The sequence below is a fragment of the Lontra canadensis genome, unplaced genomic scaffold, assembly GCF_010015895.1.
Source record: "Lontra canadensis isolate GAN:19392208 unplaced genomic scaffold, GSC_riverotter_1.0 scaffold1, whole genome shotgun sequence".
Lineage (NCBI taxonomy): Eukaryota > Metazoa > Chordata > Mammalia > Carnivora > Mustelidae > Lontra > Lontra canadensis.
In genome coordinates, this window is record NW_022630995.1 from 67,252,998 (window position 1) to 67,268,991 (window position 15,994).

Here is a 15,994-nt window from a genome sequence, read left to right on the forward strand (position 1 = left end):
GGGTTCAGATGAAGAGCGATCAAGGTGACTTCTCCCACCCGCAATAAGGCACTTGGTGAGACCTGGCAGTCCTTGAGTTTTTCACGTGGATGGGCAGCTGGCAGGTTGGGGGAAGCCAGGGAGGGTGAGCAGGCCTGGTCTTCCATCTGCCCTTTCAGACCCACATCGCCTCCCCCTGACCAAAGCCCAGGTAGCCCCAGAGGGCAGTAGAGGAGGAGAGTGGGATCAGGGCCTCCACACCTCAACTCTTGCTCACAGGGCACCCCAAACTTGCTGCACCCCTGGGCTGAAGGTCTCTGCTCCTCACCAGGTGGCCTCTCCATACCTCTCTGTGTGGACCGGTGAGTGCTCCCTCACCTGCTCTGTGGCCCTGGGGTGGGAGGTAGGAGGCGGAGGGATCCTGGTCCCGCACTTCCCCATGCAGCATCCCTGCCCACTGTCACATCTCTGTGAACAGCCCCCAGTGTTCTTCATCTCAACATACCATCTGTCTCCTTCTGGGCTCAGATATGGAACCAGGATGGCCCCAGGAGCAGGCACAGCTTGCAGCTGACATTGTGGGCCTTTTTTCCTGCTGGCCGTGGTTGGGGCCCCACAACCTGGAAGCCCCACCCCACCTCCCACCAGGTGGAGTGCAGGGGTCAGCCTGCCTGGGCCTCAAGGAGTGGGTCCTCATCTGGGCTCCAAGCTGACCCCAGCCGGCCCCCTCTCGCTCAGCAGAATGGGCATGGGACAGCAATGGAGCCCACTGCACCCAGCAATGAGGCCAAAGGCCCCAGGGAAACAGGAGAGCCATCCTAATGGCAGCTGGACCTCAGTCTCCGCGTGCCCGGCCAGCACCCTGTCCTAGCTCCCTCAGTGGGAAAACACTCTGAAGAGGAGGGACTTGGGGAAGGCCCTGCTCTCAGGTTCCAAGTCTACCCTGGGCCCGGCCACAAAGGGTAACCCCAAGACTGACCAGTGGAAAGGCACTTTAAGGGGATGAGCAAGAGAACAGGAGAGGACAGATACAGCCGATGGATGGGCCACTGGTGGTCCAACCCATCTCAGTTCCCGGCCCCCCAGGCTGCCGGGTCAGCACAGGTTCACAGTCACCAGGTGGGGAGGGTTTCATAGGGCAGGAACCTCCACGTAACGCACAGGGTTTGAGAAAGGGCCTGGTCGGGCCCAGTAGTCCACGGCTCGAACCCGGTAGAAGCCAGAGGTGACGGCGGTGTCTGAGGGCGCAAACACATCCGTGTGCTCTTGAGTGATAGCCCCCAGGACCCACCCCAAACTCCCAGAGCTCCCTGGAGCCCACCCCACGGGACACTGTGCCAAGGCCCAGAAGTGGGGCAGCTGAGGCCAGGGCACAGGGCCCCAGGCACACCTGGACTGAACACGAAGAGGTTGAAGGTCGACGGCTTCCTGCTGACAGGGGCGTACACCTCACCATCCGTGGAGAACTGGATCTCATAGGTCCACAGGCACCTGAGGGGACCAGTCAGGACCAGGGCTGGTGTCCCGGTGCAGTGGAGTATAGGGCAGACTCACAGCCCCTTCTCTGACCCCTCCCCGGGTCCCTGGCCCTCCTCCTGCAATGAGGACAGGCCACACTTGATGAAGAGAGGGAACTGGAGCCCAGATGCCACCTGCCAATGTTCCCTGCAGGGCCCCCACCCCAATCAAGCAGGGTGGGATGTCTTGGCCATTTCTGTGGCTGTGAAAACAGCGGGAGCAGTGGTATGACAGGCAGAGGTGGGGATGAGTTGGAGAACCAGAGTGCAGTGACCACGTGGGCACTGCAGCCTCAAGAAACTGGGCATAGACAGGGACAAGCAGCTCCTACAGGGTGGGGATTAGGGGAGTGGGAGTGAGTGCACTCACGCACTTGGAGCCCACGCGCGCATCCGACCAGACCAAAAGCACCTGCCCACTGGTCAAAGGCAGAGCACGGAGCCGGGTCACCTGCAGGGAGAGAGGCTCCGTGACTGGGGGGTTGGAGGGGCCTGCGCGGCGGGGCGGGAAGCGGCTACTTGCCTGGCCTGGTGGCTTCTCGGGGCGCGCGCACACGTGCACCAGCAGGAGCGAGGGCAGCTGGAGCTCCGGGCGAAGGGTCAGGCGGCCGCTGGCAGGGAAGAGTTGTGGCGCCACAGCCACCGGGTCCTGGGGACAGGAACTGGTGGTACTCTGGGCCTTGGGATCGCAACAGCCGCCCTGCCCCTTCCTCCGCCCTGCCCGCGGACCTCAGCTGCGCGCATGCGCCGGAACTCCTCTGTGGAGGGGAAGACCGGCTGGCCCAGACGCTGCCATTCGCCATGTGGGCTGCAGAGCTCGTTGTCCAAGTACAGCGTGACGTAGACAAGCCCTGCGGAGCCAGATGCTGGAGCCACGCCCCACCGGGCCCGCCCACCAGAGCCACGCCCCCTCCCCCAGGACCTCAGCTCACCTGGGCCGGGGGGCACCCCGCTCAGGCGCAGGGTCAAGGCGACGCTGCGGTTGGCGTGGGTGCGCGTGTCGTCACTCGCGTAGACCAGCACCGTGGCGCGCCAGGCGTCAAGGGGGCCACTGGGGCTGTGGGCGCTGGCTAGCACGCCCACCGTGTGGTTGCTATCCAGCACGGTCCCGGCTTGCGACACCTCAGCCCAGAGCTGCTCGCGGTCTACAGGGCCGGGGTGGGGTGGTCGCTAGGCAGAAGTCGCGGCCTCCCAGGGCTGCCCTCCAGGGCCTGGCTTCCCACCATTCATTGCCCGCCAGTAGGGGTCCAGCACCAGGAGGGTCACAGTGACCCACTGAGCTGGGGAAGCGGGGTGGTGAGGGGCAGGAAACTCTCCCACCCCCCCCCCATACCCAGCAGGGCACATACATCCGTGCTTCCCCTGCCTGAGGGCATTTGCACAAGCCACTAGAGCCCTACGGAGGCCTGGGTCCTGGCCCCACCCAGGGTGCCCCCGGCGGCCTCCTCTGTCCCCAGTCTGGGCTGGCGCCGGGTAAGGGAAGGGGCGATACCCAGTAGGGCCAGCAGCGCCATGACGGTGAGCACCGGCTTGCGCAGGAGCTGCACGTGCGGTGGCCGCGTGTTGTTGACCTGAAAGCGCGCAGTGAGCGTGCGCTGCGTGAAGTAGTGCGGGTGGTAACTCAAGAAGGCGTTGTCGTTGCTCAGGAGCGCATAGCGCATGGCCGAGCTGGTGTTGGCCAGCAGCAGGTTCTGGTGCTGCGCGATGACCTGCGGGCGTCCAGGTGGCAGCGCTCTTCCAGGCGCCCAAACCCCGGTTCCCCCGAAGGAACGCGGCCCAGGGGGTAGGTCCTGGGGGCTGACCTACCTTCACCACCATGGCCGCGTAGGTCACGTCTGCCCTCCAAAGCTGCGGCAGGGACCAGCCCACCAGCGGGTCTGCCTCATCGTTGTAAATGGGGGTGTCGGCAAACTTGGGGAAGAGCTGTTTTATCTGTTGCACCGTGGCCTTCTCCTGCTCCAGGATGTAGATGGAACTGCCCGCGCCCTGCGGAAATCAGCCTCAGGACCACTGGGCTGAAGACCAGGTGGGGCTGCAGCTGGCCCGGGTCCCCCGCTAGGAGGGGTGGGGACGGTACTGTACCTTTTTGTGGAGGGAGATGTAGTCCAGCCGCACGCCCGACTCACCCGTGAAGAAGTTGGTGCCGTTGTGACAGTGCCCCAGGAGGCCCCAGCAGAGCGGGGATCTGGGCCAGGGGTGGAAGGAGTCCCCCGGGCCTCCGAGGCGCAGAGCCGGGCTGGCAGCCCGCAGACCCTCGGAGCAGGCGTCGTAGTAGTTCAGGAAGCCTGGGCCGGAGGGAACTCGAGTCCATCCCCTGGTGCCTGAGGGGCTGCTCCCGCCCCTTCTCCACTACAGGACCTCAGAGCCGCCACCCACCTTGCATGGTCATGGACACGTTATCAAAGTCGTGGTGGTCTGGCTCATTCCATGTCTCGAAATTCCACTTGGAAACATGTGAGAGTCCATACCGATCTGCAGAGTGTCCCCACTGTCACACATGCTCCCCCCTGCCCTCCGTGGGGAATGCCAAGCCTATCCCAACTCACAGGAAGTCTGCCTACAGCTGGACACTTGGCTATGACAAGGCTATCCAAACCCATATGAGCCCACTCCACCCTGCCTGGCCTCCTTCCCCATCAGGAGACCCCGGCTCAGGGCTCATGAGAGAGAAGACCAAGGAGGTGGCCCAGGTGGTATGGGAGAGCCTGCCCAGGAACGCCCACCCTGTCCCTCCATGGCCTGTGCCCTGCCCACCAATGTATCTCCTGGCCACAAGAGAGACCAGCTCCTTCCACTCAAACACCTGCTCCTTGTCCTCGAAGTTGGTGAAGCGTTTGGAGGGGCTGCCCATCAGCTCAAAGCCTGCAACACAGAAGGTGGCTGTCCGGCCGGGGACCCAGCTGCCCGCACAGAGGCCAGTCCTCCGCATATAATGAGCGAGGACTCAGAGGGGTCAGGTCATGGGGAGGGGACAGGACTAGAGTGTCGAGGGCGGGGCTGCTGCTTACCTGGGAGGAGCTGGTTCTCCCTGAGAAGATCCAGGTACCTATCCAGATGGGTGAAGTTGTAGCTCAGACCTTGCCCAGCTGATCCCCTGTGGAAGGACAGTGAATGTCAGGCCAGAGGACAGTGGGCCCCGGGCTGAAACTGTCGCCACATTCAAGCATGTAGAGAGCCTTCAAGGTGACACACAGGTCTCAGATCCAGACTCCTCAGTCAGTTCCACCCCTTGGAAAACACCGATGGCAGCCTGGCAGTCATTCACAGCCTAGTATGAACCAGTGTGCCTGTACTGGAAGCCTACCCCCAAGCCTTCAGGAGCTCAGAACAGCTTTGGACTCAGGTGTGGCATGGGGCAGGCAGGCCTTTTGGGAAGGGTACAATAGAATGAAGTAGGGGAAAACAAGTCACCCTACAGACAGCTGACTATGGAATGGGGAGCCATGAAACAGGGCAGGACCTGGGGGACGCCACACCCTGCTTCTTGGCATCTCCTGGAAGCCAGGGCTCCAGATTTGTCTCAAGAGTATTCCTCTTCCCTCCCACACTCAGAAAAGGGAGAAGGGCAGCCTCCCCACCCTCTTTCATTCATCCCAGACTGCGGCCCAAATTCTTCCAGGTTCACATTCTGGGAGGAGACAGAAATCATCAGGCAACTATTTGAATCTTCAAGGGCACATCAGATGTACCCCGAAGGGGAAGGGCCAGGGAGCAAAGGATCAGGCAGGGCGGGCCTCTCTGAGGTCACGTCTAAGACCTACCAAGCAGAGACAAAGCAAGCAACGAGAATGCTGGGGGAACAGCCAGGGCAGCATGTGCAATGGCCCTGAGGTTGGCGCAAACTCGTAGTGATCGAACAGCAGAAAACATGGCATGGACCTGGGGCACAATAGGGTGCAGGCTGTGACAGGGTCACAGAAGATCTTGTTCCCAAGGTGAGGATGGGCCCCTGACTCAGAGTGAAATGGGAGCCCTGTCAAAGATCCAGGGAGAAAAGTGCCATGACTTTGTTTTGAAAACTTTTTTTTTTTTAAGATTTTATTTATTTATTTGACAGAGATCACAAGTAGGCAGAGAAGCAGGCAGAGAGAGAGGGGGAAGCAGGATCCCTGATGAGCAGAGAGCCCGATGCGGGGCTCAATCCCAGCACCCTGAGATCATGACCTGAGCTGAAGGCAGAGGGTTTAACCCGCTGAGCCACTCAGGTGCCCCTGAAAACTTTTTTTTTCAACAGTTTTAGGTTTATAGCAAAACTGAGAGGGAGGCAGAGAGACTTCCCATTTTCCCTCTGCTTGCACATGGGCTCAGCCTTCCCCGTGAGCCATGTCTGCACGGGAGTGGGATATCCCTTATGATGGACCAGCCTCCACGGACACACCACTATCACCCAGAGTCCACAGATGACATCGGGGTGCTCCCCAGGGGGGCACGTTCTGTGGGTCTGGACGAGGGCATCAGGACAGGCGCCCACCACCACAGTATCACCTAGAGTTGCTTCCCAGCCCCCACATGACCCGTGCTCCCCATTTGCCCTCCTCCTCCCAGCCCCCGACAACCGCAGATCTACCAACTGGCCCCATAGTTTTCCCTTTTGCCATGATGTTTGGAAAGGTCCCTGGAGAGCAGTGCAGCCCCAGTACTGGGTGGTGGCCACACGGCAGCAGAAAGGAGCTGGAGCAGATGGGCTTACAAGGTAGAAGGGACAACCTGCGGGTGGGTGGAGCGGGTCTCACACAGCCCCTCACACTTCGCCTGAGCAGCTCAGCCAGTAGGGGTACAGGTGGTCTCTGAGGGTGGACCTGGCATTGGGGGCTGAGGGAGGAAACTGGTGGCCTTGCAGTCAGGCACAGGCAAGGCGCCAGGGCGGAAGGAGTCATGCAGGGGTACGTGGCCCAGGCTGAGGGGCACTGCCTCGGGAAGAGCATAGGCAGGTGGTCCGGCAGGCCTCTCAGGGCTCCCCCTGAGAACATGCCTGGTCCCCTCACGGTCTGTCCCAGGAAAGAAGGTGGCTGGGGGTGGGAGGGCCTGCAGTGCGCCCTCTTGTGGCCATTGGGGAGGAGAAGGGTGAGGTCACCTCAGAAAACGGGCCCTGAACAGCCTTCATCTGTTGACCTCTCCATCCCACACCACAGTCTGGCCCACAGTCATCTCCCTGGGCACAGTGAGGACATGGATAAGTCAACACCTCTCCGCTACGTCCTGCTCTCCCCAACGCCTCGCTTTGTACAGGGTCAAGGCTGAGCCTGGGCCGGGCCTTCAAATCCCACACCGGGACCAGGGCAAGCCACCACACATGTGGGCCTCCTGCTCCTCCCAGGCCCGGTACTCTGCTTTCCCTGCCTGGCCCTTCTGTGCAGGGCTGCGTCCTCCCACTCCTGAGGCCCAGGAGGACAAGCCTGTGGGCAGTGGGGCTCACCTCCCTCACCTGTTCCCCTCCCATCCAAAGGTCACGACTGGCAGCAAAGAAAACTAACAAGCACTTGGGTAAAAATTAAATGTGCATAGCAGACGGTTCCAAAGTCCCACTGCTGTGGGGGCTGGGAGGGCAGAGGTGATGGAGTGACCAAAGGGAAAGTTAGGACTTGTGCAGGGGCTCCAGGCTCTCCCTCTAGCCCCTGGAGGCAATGACCCCAGCCTGCACACACTGGGCGCCCAGCAGGTCTCAGACATGTGCTGCCATGTGTGGTGTCCTGGGCCAATGAGGTACCACGGGGGAGCCCCAACACAGAGGCATCCGCAGTCTGTCACCCTGGGTGAGTAGGAGCGTACCCTGGCCCAGCCAGCCCTCACAGCTAAGGATACCCAAGCCCAAAAAACCCACCTCAGAGTGACCCCCAGCCAAGGAACCCCACGGAGCAGTCCTTGGGCTCCACCGTGGGTGTCTGGGCCCCCCCTCTGCCTGGCCCCTTCAGAGTGAGGAGCTGAGACCTCAATCAGGGAGGGCGCTGAGTGGTGAGGTGAAGTGCACACAGGCCTGGGTCTCCACCGACCAGCCTGCATTCTGCGGCCCAGGTCCGCACCTGGACGGGAGGCCTAGGGCTCCTGGCACGTGGGCCACGGCTGCCGCGGCCGCACAAAGGGCTCATTCACGCGCTCCGGGGGAGGTCGGGCTGCACCGAGCAACCCCCCCCGCCCCCCGCAACCACTGCGGGGGCCTGAGCGCCTGCGCCAGAGGACAGCGCGGCGACCCGCCCGGTGAGTGCTCGGGTGAGAGCGGACCGGCCGCGGCCGCGCGTGCTATACGGTGGGGGTCGCGCACGGAGGGGACGTGGGCGAAGATGTGGGGCGCGGGCTCCCGGAGCAGGAGGGCGGGGCCGCGCGCGCTCAGAGCGGGAGTGATGCAGGGGCGCGCGGCGGGCTGATGGACCCGCCCCCTGAGGGAGCCCGCAGCCTCAGTCTGAGCGTGGGGCTAGGAGGGTGTCTTAGGGCCGGCTGGCGGGAGACGCCGGTGCTCTCCATCTTCCCAGCCAGCACCGGGGGAAACGCAGGTCTGGTCCTCAGGGCCCTGGAAGCAAAACGCGCCACACCCCGGCCCCTTTGCACTCAGGGTCGGGATCAATGTCTCCTTTCCAAATAAGCGTACTTGACAATTTAAAACCGAGATTTAAAGACAAATACTAAGGAAATAACCATGTGGCTTAGGGCTGGGCAGACACCACCAGAGGGGGGTTCCAGGAGGGCGAACCCCAAGGCCCCTGTCCGGGGGAAGTCTGCAGCTCCGTGGGCGGGTGGAGTGAGGGGGTGTGGGCCTCAAGAGCCCCTCTCTAACAAGCAAGCGCCCAGGACTAGGTACTTGTGTGCGGGGCCAGACTACAGGTGCCCATCACCAGCCTCAATGCAGAGAAGCTGGGAAGGGCATGTCGGGGGCAGGAGCAGGAGGAGGGGGTCCTGCAAACCTCTAAAAGGTCAGATGTGACCTCAACTGCTACTCCTTCACCTGATTTAGACACCCAGCCCCAGCAGAATGTGAGCCCAATCCCTGCCAGCGAGGGGTGGGGGCAAGGCTGGCTCCCTGCTGCAGCTGACACGGTGGAGGCTCTGGGTGGGCCCACTGCCCACTGAGCCCCTCCTGGAAGCAGCTTCGCCTGCCCTGCATCTCACCCCTGGTGCTTTCCCACCCAGAGCCTCCAGAAACCCCTGCCCATCCCCTTCCTAACTCAGGAAGGGCCCCTTCCCAACTCAGGAAGGGCCCCTTCCCATGCTAGGTCCCCACCCCGAGGAACCCCTCTCCTCCAGCAGCACCCAGGCCCCCTCGCCCAGCACGCACACGCTAACCCTGGCTGCCACTGCTCTGGGCACCAAGGAGTCCTTTGGGTCACACAACCCCAAGGAGTTCTCTCACTGCCCCCCTGCCAGTACTGGGGCAGGAGATAAGGTAGATGCCCCCCCAGAGCTACCCTCCCCTCTGCACCCCAAGGTGTGCCTGATGACCCCAGGGAGGGGCCTGAGGCTCTCCTGCTCTGGGAAAACAGCTCCCCACCAGAGGTCACGTGGGTCCTGGGCTGGATGTGGGCAGGGGGAGACCCTAGGTGTGTCCTGGGGGGACAGGAGAGCACTAGGGGCTATGGGGCCAGGGCAGCCCTGTGGGATGGGCCCCTTTGCACACATAATCCTTCAAGATCCTGGCGATGGAATTTCACCTCAGTTATTCGGTATAAAGGTGGGGGACCTGAGATCGCAACAGTCAGTCCTCTTATAGTTTCTGGAGCACGAGGGTAACCATCTAAAGCCATCACGTGCCTTCCCCCCAGGCCCAGCCCATGCTGGGCACCTGTCAGTCATGCAGGTGCTCAGACCACCCCACCCTCTCCCAGCAAGAGGGCACCCCTCCTGGGTAGCGTATCTTGGTGCCTGCTGGCCCTCCAGCAATCCACACATGTGTGCATGCACAAAAACCTCACACCCGCCTTCTACACAAGGACATGGAACAGAGGCTGAGGATACAGCTGCCCAGGGCCACCCTAACCAGCGCTCCGGCTTGGACTAGATCTGTCCCTCCTTACAACAGGAAGGGTGACCAGGGACAGGATGAAGAGCTCGCCCCTCCCCCTCCTCGCCTACCCCTGGGTAGTTGTGACAGTAAAAGGCCCCAGAGCTGAAGGATCCCTTGCGGCCTGCTGTGTCCCGGGGGACTTCCACCTCCCCCAAGGACCCCAGCATCCAAGCACCCTGCCCCAGCCACTAGGCACCCTCGCCCACCCTGTCCCGCACCTGGGGCAGCGCGGGGAGGCTGGGAGCTTATCAGGAGGCCCCGCACAATTGTTTGTGAACCTCTGATTACAGTGCAAGTCCCTGGACTAGCCAACAGGTAACACCAGTCTGGGGGAAACCCATGACTCAGCAATTTGGGGGGTAAATAATTTAACTGCAAACCCAGCTGCCCAGGCAGTCAGATGGTCACCACGGAGCACTGCCCCCGGCGGGCACCACATCTGCCACGGCTGGGCTCCTGGCTCCAGCTCTGCACTCGAACCCTGCTGCCCACACCCCACCCCCCGACACTGGCCAACAGAAGCCAGAGGGCTCTGGAGGCCCAGCCGGCCGGCTCACTCCAGCCCCAGAGGACCCACAGGCCAGCTGCCTCGCTACCCTCCAGTCCCCCAAGCCTGTGAGGGGCTCCTCAGGTAAGACCATCCAGCGCCCTGCTGCTGGACTGTGAAATCCCTGAGGCGACCAAAGAAGCTAGCTCCCTGGGGGAAGGGAAGTGTGGGACCGGTTGCGGGTCTCCTTTGTGGACTCGCAGGCACAAGGCAGATACCACTGAAGCAGTCCCCCCCAACACACCCAGACTCTGGGGGCCGTGTGCTGAGGTCTTCCCAGGAAGGAAACCCACTCAGCGTCCCTCTGGAGTTCAGGAGGCTCTGGCTGCCCGCACCTCCCGCCATACGGTCCTCCACACCCTGGGTAGATGCCGGGCCCTGTGTTGTGGGCCAGGGGTGGGAAGGCAAGACCAGGCCGGGCCCTGGAAGGCCCACTGTCCTTGGGACACAAGGGACAGTCCCACACTTTTGTTCACGGTGCACCTATGTGGTCTGAAGAGTATTATCACACCCTGGGCAAGGAGACCCCACAATTCTGGGGGATGAGGCAGAGGACAGAGACCAGTCACCCCAACCTCCCTACCCTCTGGCCCCCACTGAGATCACCCTCCCAAAGCCATCCCAGGAATTCTGGCACAGAGACTGGGGTGGCCAGCGCTGCTGGCCCAGCACAGATTTGGGGTCCCAGGATCTCCAAGGTTCAACAGGGCCTCGGGAGGTCTCCCTTCTCCGAGCCCATGGTACAGAGGTGATGGAAGGGCTGCCAAAGGGGACCATGGTGGTTTGGATGGGTGACAGAGGGGCCACTGCCTGCCCGGGGAAGTGGACAGGGAACAGGGGAGCTGGGTTTGGCCACACATAGGTCTGGGGCTCTGTGCTGCCCTCTGACCCCAGCAGTGACACACGCGTCCGTTGCAGGTTCCCCTGAGGAGTGTGGCGGGCCAGGATGGAAGTGTCTGCTGAGGGCGCGCCGCAGGGCACGGGACCGGTGCTGGTGCGCCGGCGGTCCCCAGGATCCCTGGGCCTGCGTGAGATGCTCAAAGCCAGGCTGTGGCGCAGCTGCACGTGCAGCACGCAGAGGGCCTGGACGCTGGTGCAGGACCTGCTCCCCGCCACCCGCTGGCTGCGCCAGTACCGCCCGCGGGAAGCCCTGGTGGGTGATGTTATGTCTGGGCTGGTCATTGGCATCATCCTTGTGCCCCAGGCCATCGCCTACTCGCTGTTGGCAGGGCTACAGCCCATCTACAGCCTGTACACGTCCTTCTTCGCAAACCTCATCTACTTCCTCATGGGCACCTCGCACCACGTCTCCGTGGGCATCTTCAGCTTGCTCTGCCTCATGGTGGGCCAGGTCGTGGACCGCGAGCTCCTGCTGGCTGGCTTTGGGCCTGCCCAGGAGGGGCCCGGGCCTGGGGACAACAGCAGCACCATCAACGCCTCGGCTGCTGTGGCGGGGCTCAGGCCGCAGGACTGTGACCAGGACTGCTACGCCATCCGCGTCGCCACTGCCCTTACGCTGGTGGCCGGCATCTACCAGGTGAGGGGCCACCAGGGTGGGGGTTCTGCAGAGCGAGGTGCAAGCCCCTAGGGTGCTTACCACCCACTCAGAGGGCCAAGCCCAGGGCAGTGTAGGGTCCGGGCCTCGGAGGACAGTGGGTTTAACCAGCAAGGACAGGACAGAGCCAGCAGAGGTGGGCACAGGATGGCACCCCAGGATGGGGGCACCCAAGGCTCTGAGGATGCCCAGGAATAGGGCCCCTGTCCAGCGAGCTATGGCCTAGACAGGAAGGGTCGGCTCGAGCTGCGGACTGGCCTGACTGGCTCACATAGCCCCCTGGGTTTCCTGTCCCCAGTAGGACCCTGAGGGACTGCCTCTCTTCCTGCAGCTTCCCCATACCCTCGGCTCTCCTGGACCAGGCCTGTCCTGTCCACCCCCAATGTCACACCCTGCCAGGGGCCCCAGGTCTCCCAGGATGGGGGCAGTGCCCCGTGCAGGACAGGGGAAAGGAGCTGCTTGCCGCTGCCCGGAGCCCGCACACAGAAGAGGACTGGCAATGAGCACACAAGACTGCGTGTGCTCCTCCAGCATCTGCTGTGCTCATGTGCACACGCACGTGCAGGAGACTCCACACATAGTCCGCTTGGGAGACAGGCAGCTGCAGTGAAGGGGTGAGGGGCTCTGGGCTTCCACCACACTCACCCCACCCTATCCGCAGGTGCTCCTGGGCATGCTCCGGCTAGGCTTTGTGTCTGCCTACCTGTCTCAGCCGCTGCTTGATGGCTTTGCCATGGGGGCCTCGGTGACAATCCTGACCTCCCAGCTGAAACACTTGCTAGGTGTGAGGATCCCACGGCACCAAGGGCCGGGCATGGTGGTCAGCACGTGGCTGAGCCTGGTACGCGGCGCTGGGCAGGCCAACCTGTGTGACGTGGTCACCAGTGCCACATGTCTGGCCGTGCTGCTGGCCGGCAAGGAGCTCTCTGAGCGCTGCCAGCGCCGCCTGAAGGTGCCCCTGCCCACGGAGCTAGTGGTCATCGTGGCGGCCACGATGGTGTCCCATTTTGGGCAGCTCCATGAACGCTTTGGCTCCAGCGTGGCTGGCGACATCCCCACAGGCTTCGTGGCCCCCCGGGTGCCAGACCTGGGGCTGATGTGGCGCGTGGTGCTGGACGCAGTGCCACTGGCCCTTGTGGGCTCCGCCTTCTCCATCTCTCTGGCGGAGATGTTTGCCCGGAGCCATGGCTACTCTGTGAGGGCCAACCAGGAGCTGCTGGCCGTGGGCTGCTGCAACGTGCTGCCAGCCTTCTTCCACTGCTACGTCACCAGCGCCGCGCTGTCCAAGACCCTGGTGAAGACGGCCACTGGCTGCCGCACGCAGCTGTCCAGCGTGGTCAGTGCCGCCGTGGTGCTGCTGGTGCTGCTGGCGCTGGCGCCGCTCTTCCGGGACCTGCAGCGGTGCGTGCTGGCCTGTGTCATCGTTGTCAGCCTGCGTGGTGCCTTGCGCAAGGTCAGGGACGTCCCGCAGCTGTGGCGGCTCAGCCCAGCCGACGCACTGGTCTGGGTGGCCACCGCGGCCACCTGTGTGCTGGTCACCGTCGAGGTGGGGCTGCTGGCGGGCATCCTCCTGTCCCTGCTCAGCCTGGCTGGCCGTACCCAGCGCCCGCGCGCCGCCCTGCTCGCTCAGATTGGGGACTCTGGCTTCTACGAGGACACGGCGGAGTTCGAGGGCCTGGTCCCCGAGCCTGGGGTGCGGATATTCCGCTTTGCAGGGCCGCTCTACTACGCTAACAAGGACTTCTTTCTGCGGTCCCTCTCCAGCCTCACGGGGCTGGACGCAGGGCGTGCGGCCACCAGGAAGAAGGAGCAGGGCCTGGAGGCCAGGGTCAGTGAGGGAGACCCTGTCGAGGGCATGGACCTGGGCCCAGGGACTAGCACGGCGGCCCTGGTGCCCACGGCAGCCGGCTTCCACGCCGTGGTCATCGACTGTGCACCCCTGCTCTTCCTGGATGCAGCCGGTGTGGCCACGCTACGGGATCTACGCCGAGACTATGCAGCCCTGGGAGTCACGCTGCTCCTGGCCTGCTGCAGCCCCTTGGTGCGGGACACCCTGAGGAGAGGCGGCTTCCTTGGGGAGGACCAGGGTGACCTGACTGAGGATGGGCAGCTCTTCCACAGCGTGCACAGTGCCGTGCAGAGGGCCCGAGCCCGCCACAGGGTGCCAGCAGCCACGGACTCCGCCCTCTAGCAGAGCCTCCGTTCTGCCCCAGGAGCCCTCAGCAGATCATGCGCACACCATTGGTCACCGACATCAGTTGCCACAACTCCTCCAAGACCGATGCTGTGCCCCTCTGCCCTGGAGGGAACACACAGAGGCCCCTGACACTTAAACATCCAAGAGCGACTCCCTTGAAACAAACCACCCCAGTGCCACCCCGGGCCACAGGCTGAGCATCCGTGGTCCTGCAGGGTGGATTTGACTCTGGGTGTCATGGTCTTATTTGAACAAGGTCCCCGAGGCAATCATGACGCCTCCAAGGTGCCAACAGGATACTGGTCCCTTGCCCCGCCCAGTGCCAGTCCCACTGGGTGAGAGGTGGCAGCTCTGGCCAGGGGCAAGACGGTCTCTATATCTCTCGAAGTCTTCCAAACACACACCCAAGTGTTCCTTACGTCCCACGTCTTGGCTGGGTGGAGCCTTGCAGGGCCAAAGGGGAGGGGGTGTGACCAACACAACTTCAGCCCAGCCCCTGGGCATTCTTCCTGCAAAGCCTGACCAGCAAGCACACCGCACGAGGTCTGTGGGTGCATGGGTGCTGGGCCAGCCACAAAGCTGGTGTAGTGGGACACCCACCTGCCCCCAAGCCTCTAAGTGATGTCCGGCAGGCTGCCAGCTGTGCCCAACCCAGGGGCCGCCCAGCACCCACCACAGCCCCCAGACTGCACGGCCCGCACACCCGGACAGAGTCTTCCTCTTGGCCTCGGTCTTCACCTCCATAAAGGGGGCTCTGCCAGCCGCCCCCATCACTCACCTGGCTGTGATGAGCTCCAGCAGCCAGTGGGTCCGGACCTGCTCAATGCCACCATGAGGGACAGCACCCACATAGGCCAGGTTAAGCTGCTGGTCCCAGCTGAGGTCATACTGGTCAGCCTGGCTGTGAGGCAGTGGGGGGCTGGGGACAGAAAAAGGGGGATGTGGCATGAGTCCCATGGACAGGCCCAGGCTTGCCCAGGACACCCGTCTCTAGCAGCTGGACAGAAAGTGTCTGCCAGTGAATGTTACTGTCCCTGATGTAATAAAATGACCCCTCACACCAGGAATGTCAGGAAGTCTCATGTTTATGGAAAGCAGGGGCTCCCTGAGGGGAGAGGACCACATCCCAGTACCCTGCTCCTTCCCCTTCAGCCAGGTGCTCTCAGCCAGAAGCAGGCCACAGAGGGGGTGGGAGCCACAAGGAGGTGGGAGACAGGGGCAGTCTGAGACACAGCGGGTGGGAGACAGGTCTCCTGGTAGGGATGTGTGCCGTCACTGTGGCTGCCCCCTCAGGAGGGTCCTGGTCTGCTGCCTCTCCTGCGCTTGGCCTGCCCCAGGTGGCCGGCAGGCAAACTCAGGGCCTGTCCAGAGGCCTCTGGCACCCACTCAGAAAACCCTTCTTGGCACCCAAAACACTGCCTGGAACCCGCGGACAGAGAAAACTCTGGGTCTGAATGACGGGGGACCCTGAGGGTAAGGAGTAAACCAGCCAGCGACGGGTTACAACCCAGGCAGCCGTCCTCCCATCAGAGCGCCTAAGGTGGGCCCTGGGGGCGAGAGGGGAAGGGTCTCTCCAATGCAACCAGGGGTTCCCAGAGCGTGTCCCGGGTTCAGGAGGAGCGCGCGGCGGGATGGAGGCGAGATGGGCCTCTCGGGCCTCAGTTTCCTCGCACGGTACGCTCACCAGAAGCCGGTGCTCCTCCAGAAGGGCCGCAGGGGCCGCAGAGCGCGGGCCGCGTCCACGAGCACGAGGTGCGGGGCCTCTGCCAGGGCCCGGGGCGTGGCCAGCAGCGCGGCCAGCAGCGTGAGCAGCGGGGTGCGGGAGCGCGGTGCCCACATGGTCGGGTGGGCGCGGGGACGCACGGTCGCCGCAGACCCGGCGGGTCGTCTGTGCTCCGGGAGCCAAGGGCTGCGCGGCGCCAACCCGTTCCACCTCCGGGTCGCACGCCACGTGACTGCCGCGGCGGGTTCTCGGAACCCGGGCGGGGCGGGCCTGGCGAGGGGCGGGGCCGGCGAGGGGGCGGGGATTGGGGGTGGTCCCCGCTGGGCTCTAGCCTGCGGGTCGTGGGTCGCGGCCCCTTCCCAGCAGTGGGGCCTCCTCTGCTGAAGTGCGGCTGTGCGCCGACGCGTCCCGCAGGAGCGCTGCGCTGTCCCGGGGCCTGAGCGAGCTCTTTTCTGGTTCGCGCTTCAGAGGATCGCCCCGGAG

General features: G+C 63.5%; 2 protein-coding genes across 5 annotated transcripts; one reads left to right on the forward strand and one right to left on the reverse strand.

Moving 5' to 3' along the window:
• Positions 1-958: 958 nt before the first annotated feature.
• IDUA (alpha-L-iduronidase) lies at positions 959-15,643 on the reverse strand. Of its 4 annotated transcripts, none has more exons than XM_032856751.1 (14): positions 15,473-15,643; positions 14,567-14,707; positions 4,505-4,590; positions 4,251-4,358; positions 3,873-3,968; positions 3,579-3,781; positions 3,303-3,482; positions 2,989-3,205; positions 2,429-2,641; positions 2,226-2,347; positions 2,020-2,145; positions 1,871-1,947; positions 1,370-1,470; positions 959-1,217 (listed from the first exon to the last, which is right to left on the reverse strand). In XM_032856751.1, exons 1-14 carry the CDS (start codon positions 15,625-15,627, stop codon positions 1,111-1,113), a joined length of 1,932 nt encoding a protein of 643 aa, XP_032712642.1. In that variant the 5' UTR covers positions 15,628-15,643; the 3' UTR covers positions 959-1,110. The 4 variants fall into 4 exon arrangements, 2 of the variants coding, with proteins under 2 accessions (XP_032712642.1, XP_032712661.1); XR_004382567.1 differs by having other exon boundaries at positions 1,110-1,217; positions 1,867-1,947; XM_032856770.1 differs by lacking the exons at positions 14,567-14,707; positions 15,473-15,643 and adding an exon at positions 12,295-12,381.
• On the forward strand, positions 9,973-14,564 carry SLC26A1 (solute carrier family 26 member 1). Its single transcript, XM_032856738.1, has 3 exons — positions 9,973-10,120; positions 10,955-11,573; positions 12,253-14,564. The coding sequence occupies exons 2-3, from the start codon at positions 10,983-10,985 to the stop codon at positions 13,780-13,782; spliced, it is 2,121 nt and encodes a 706-aa protein (XP_032712629.1). The 5' UTR covers positions 9,973-10,120; positions 10,955-10,982; the 3' UTR covers positions 13,783-14,564.
• Positions 15,644-15,994: the final 351 nt, after the last annotated feature.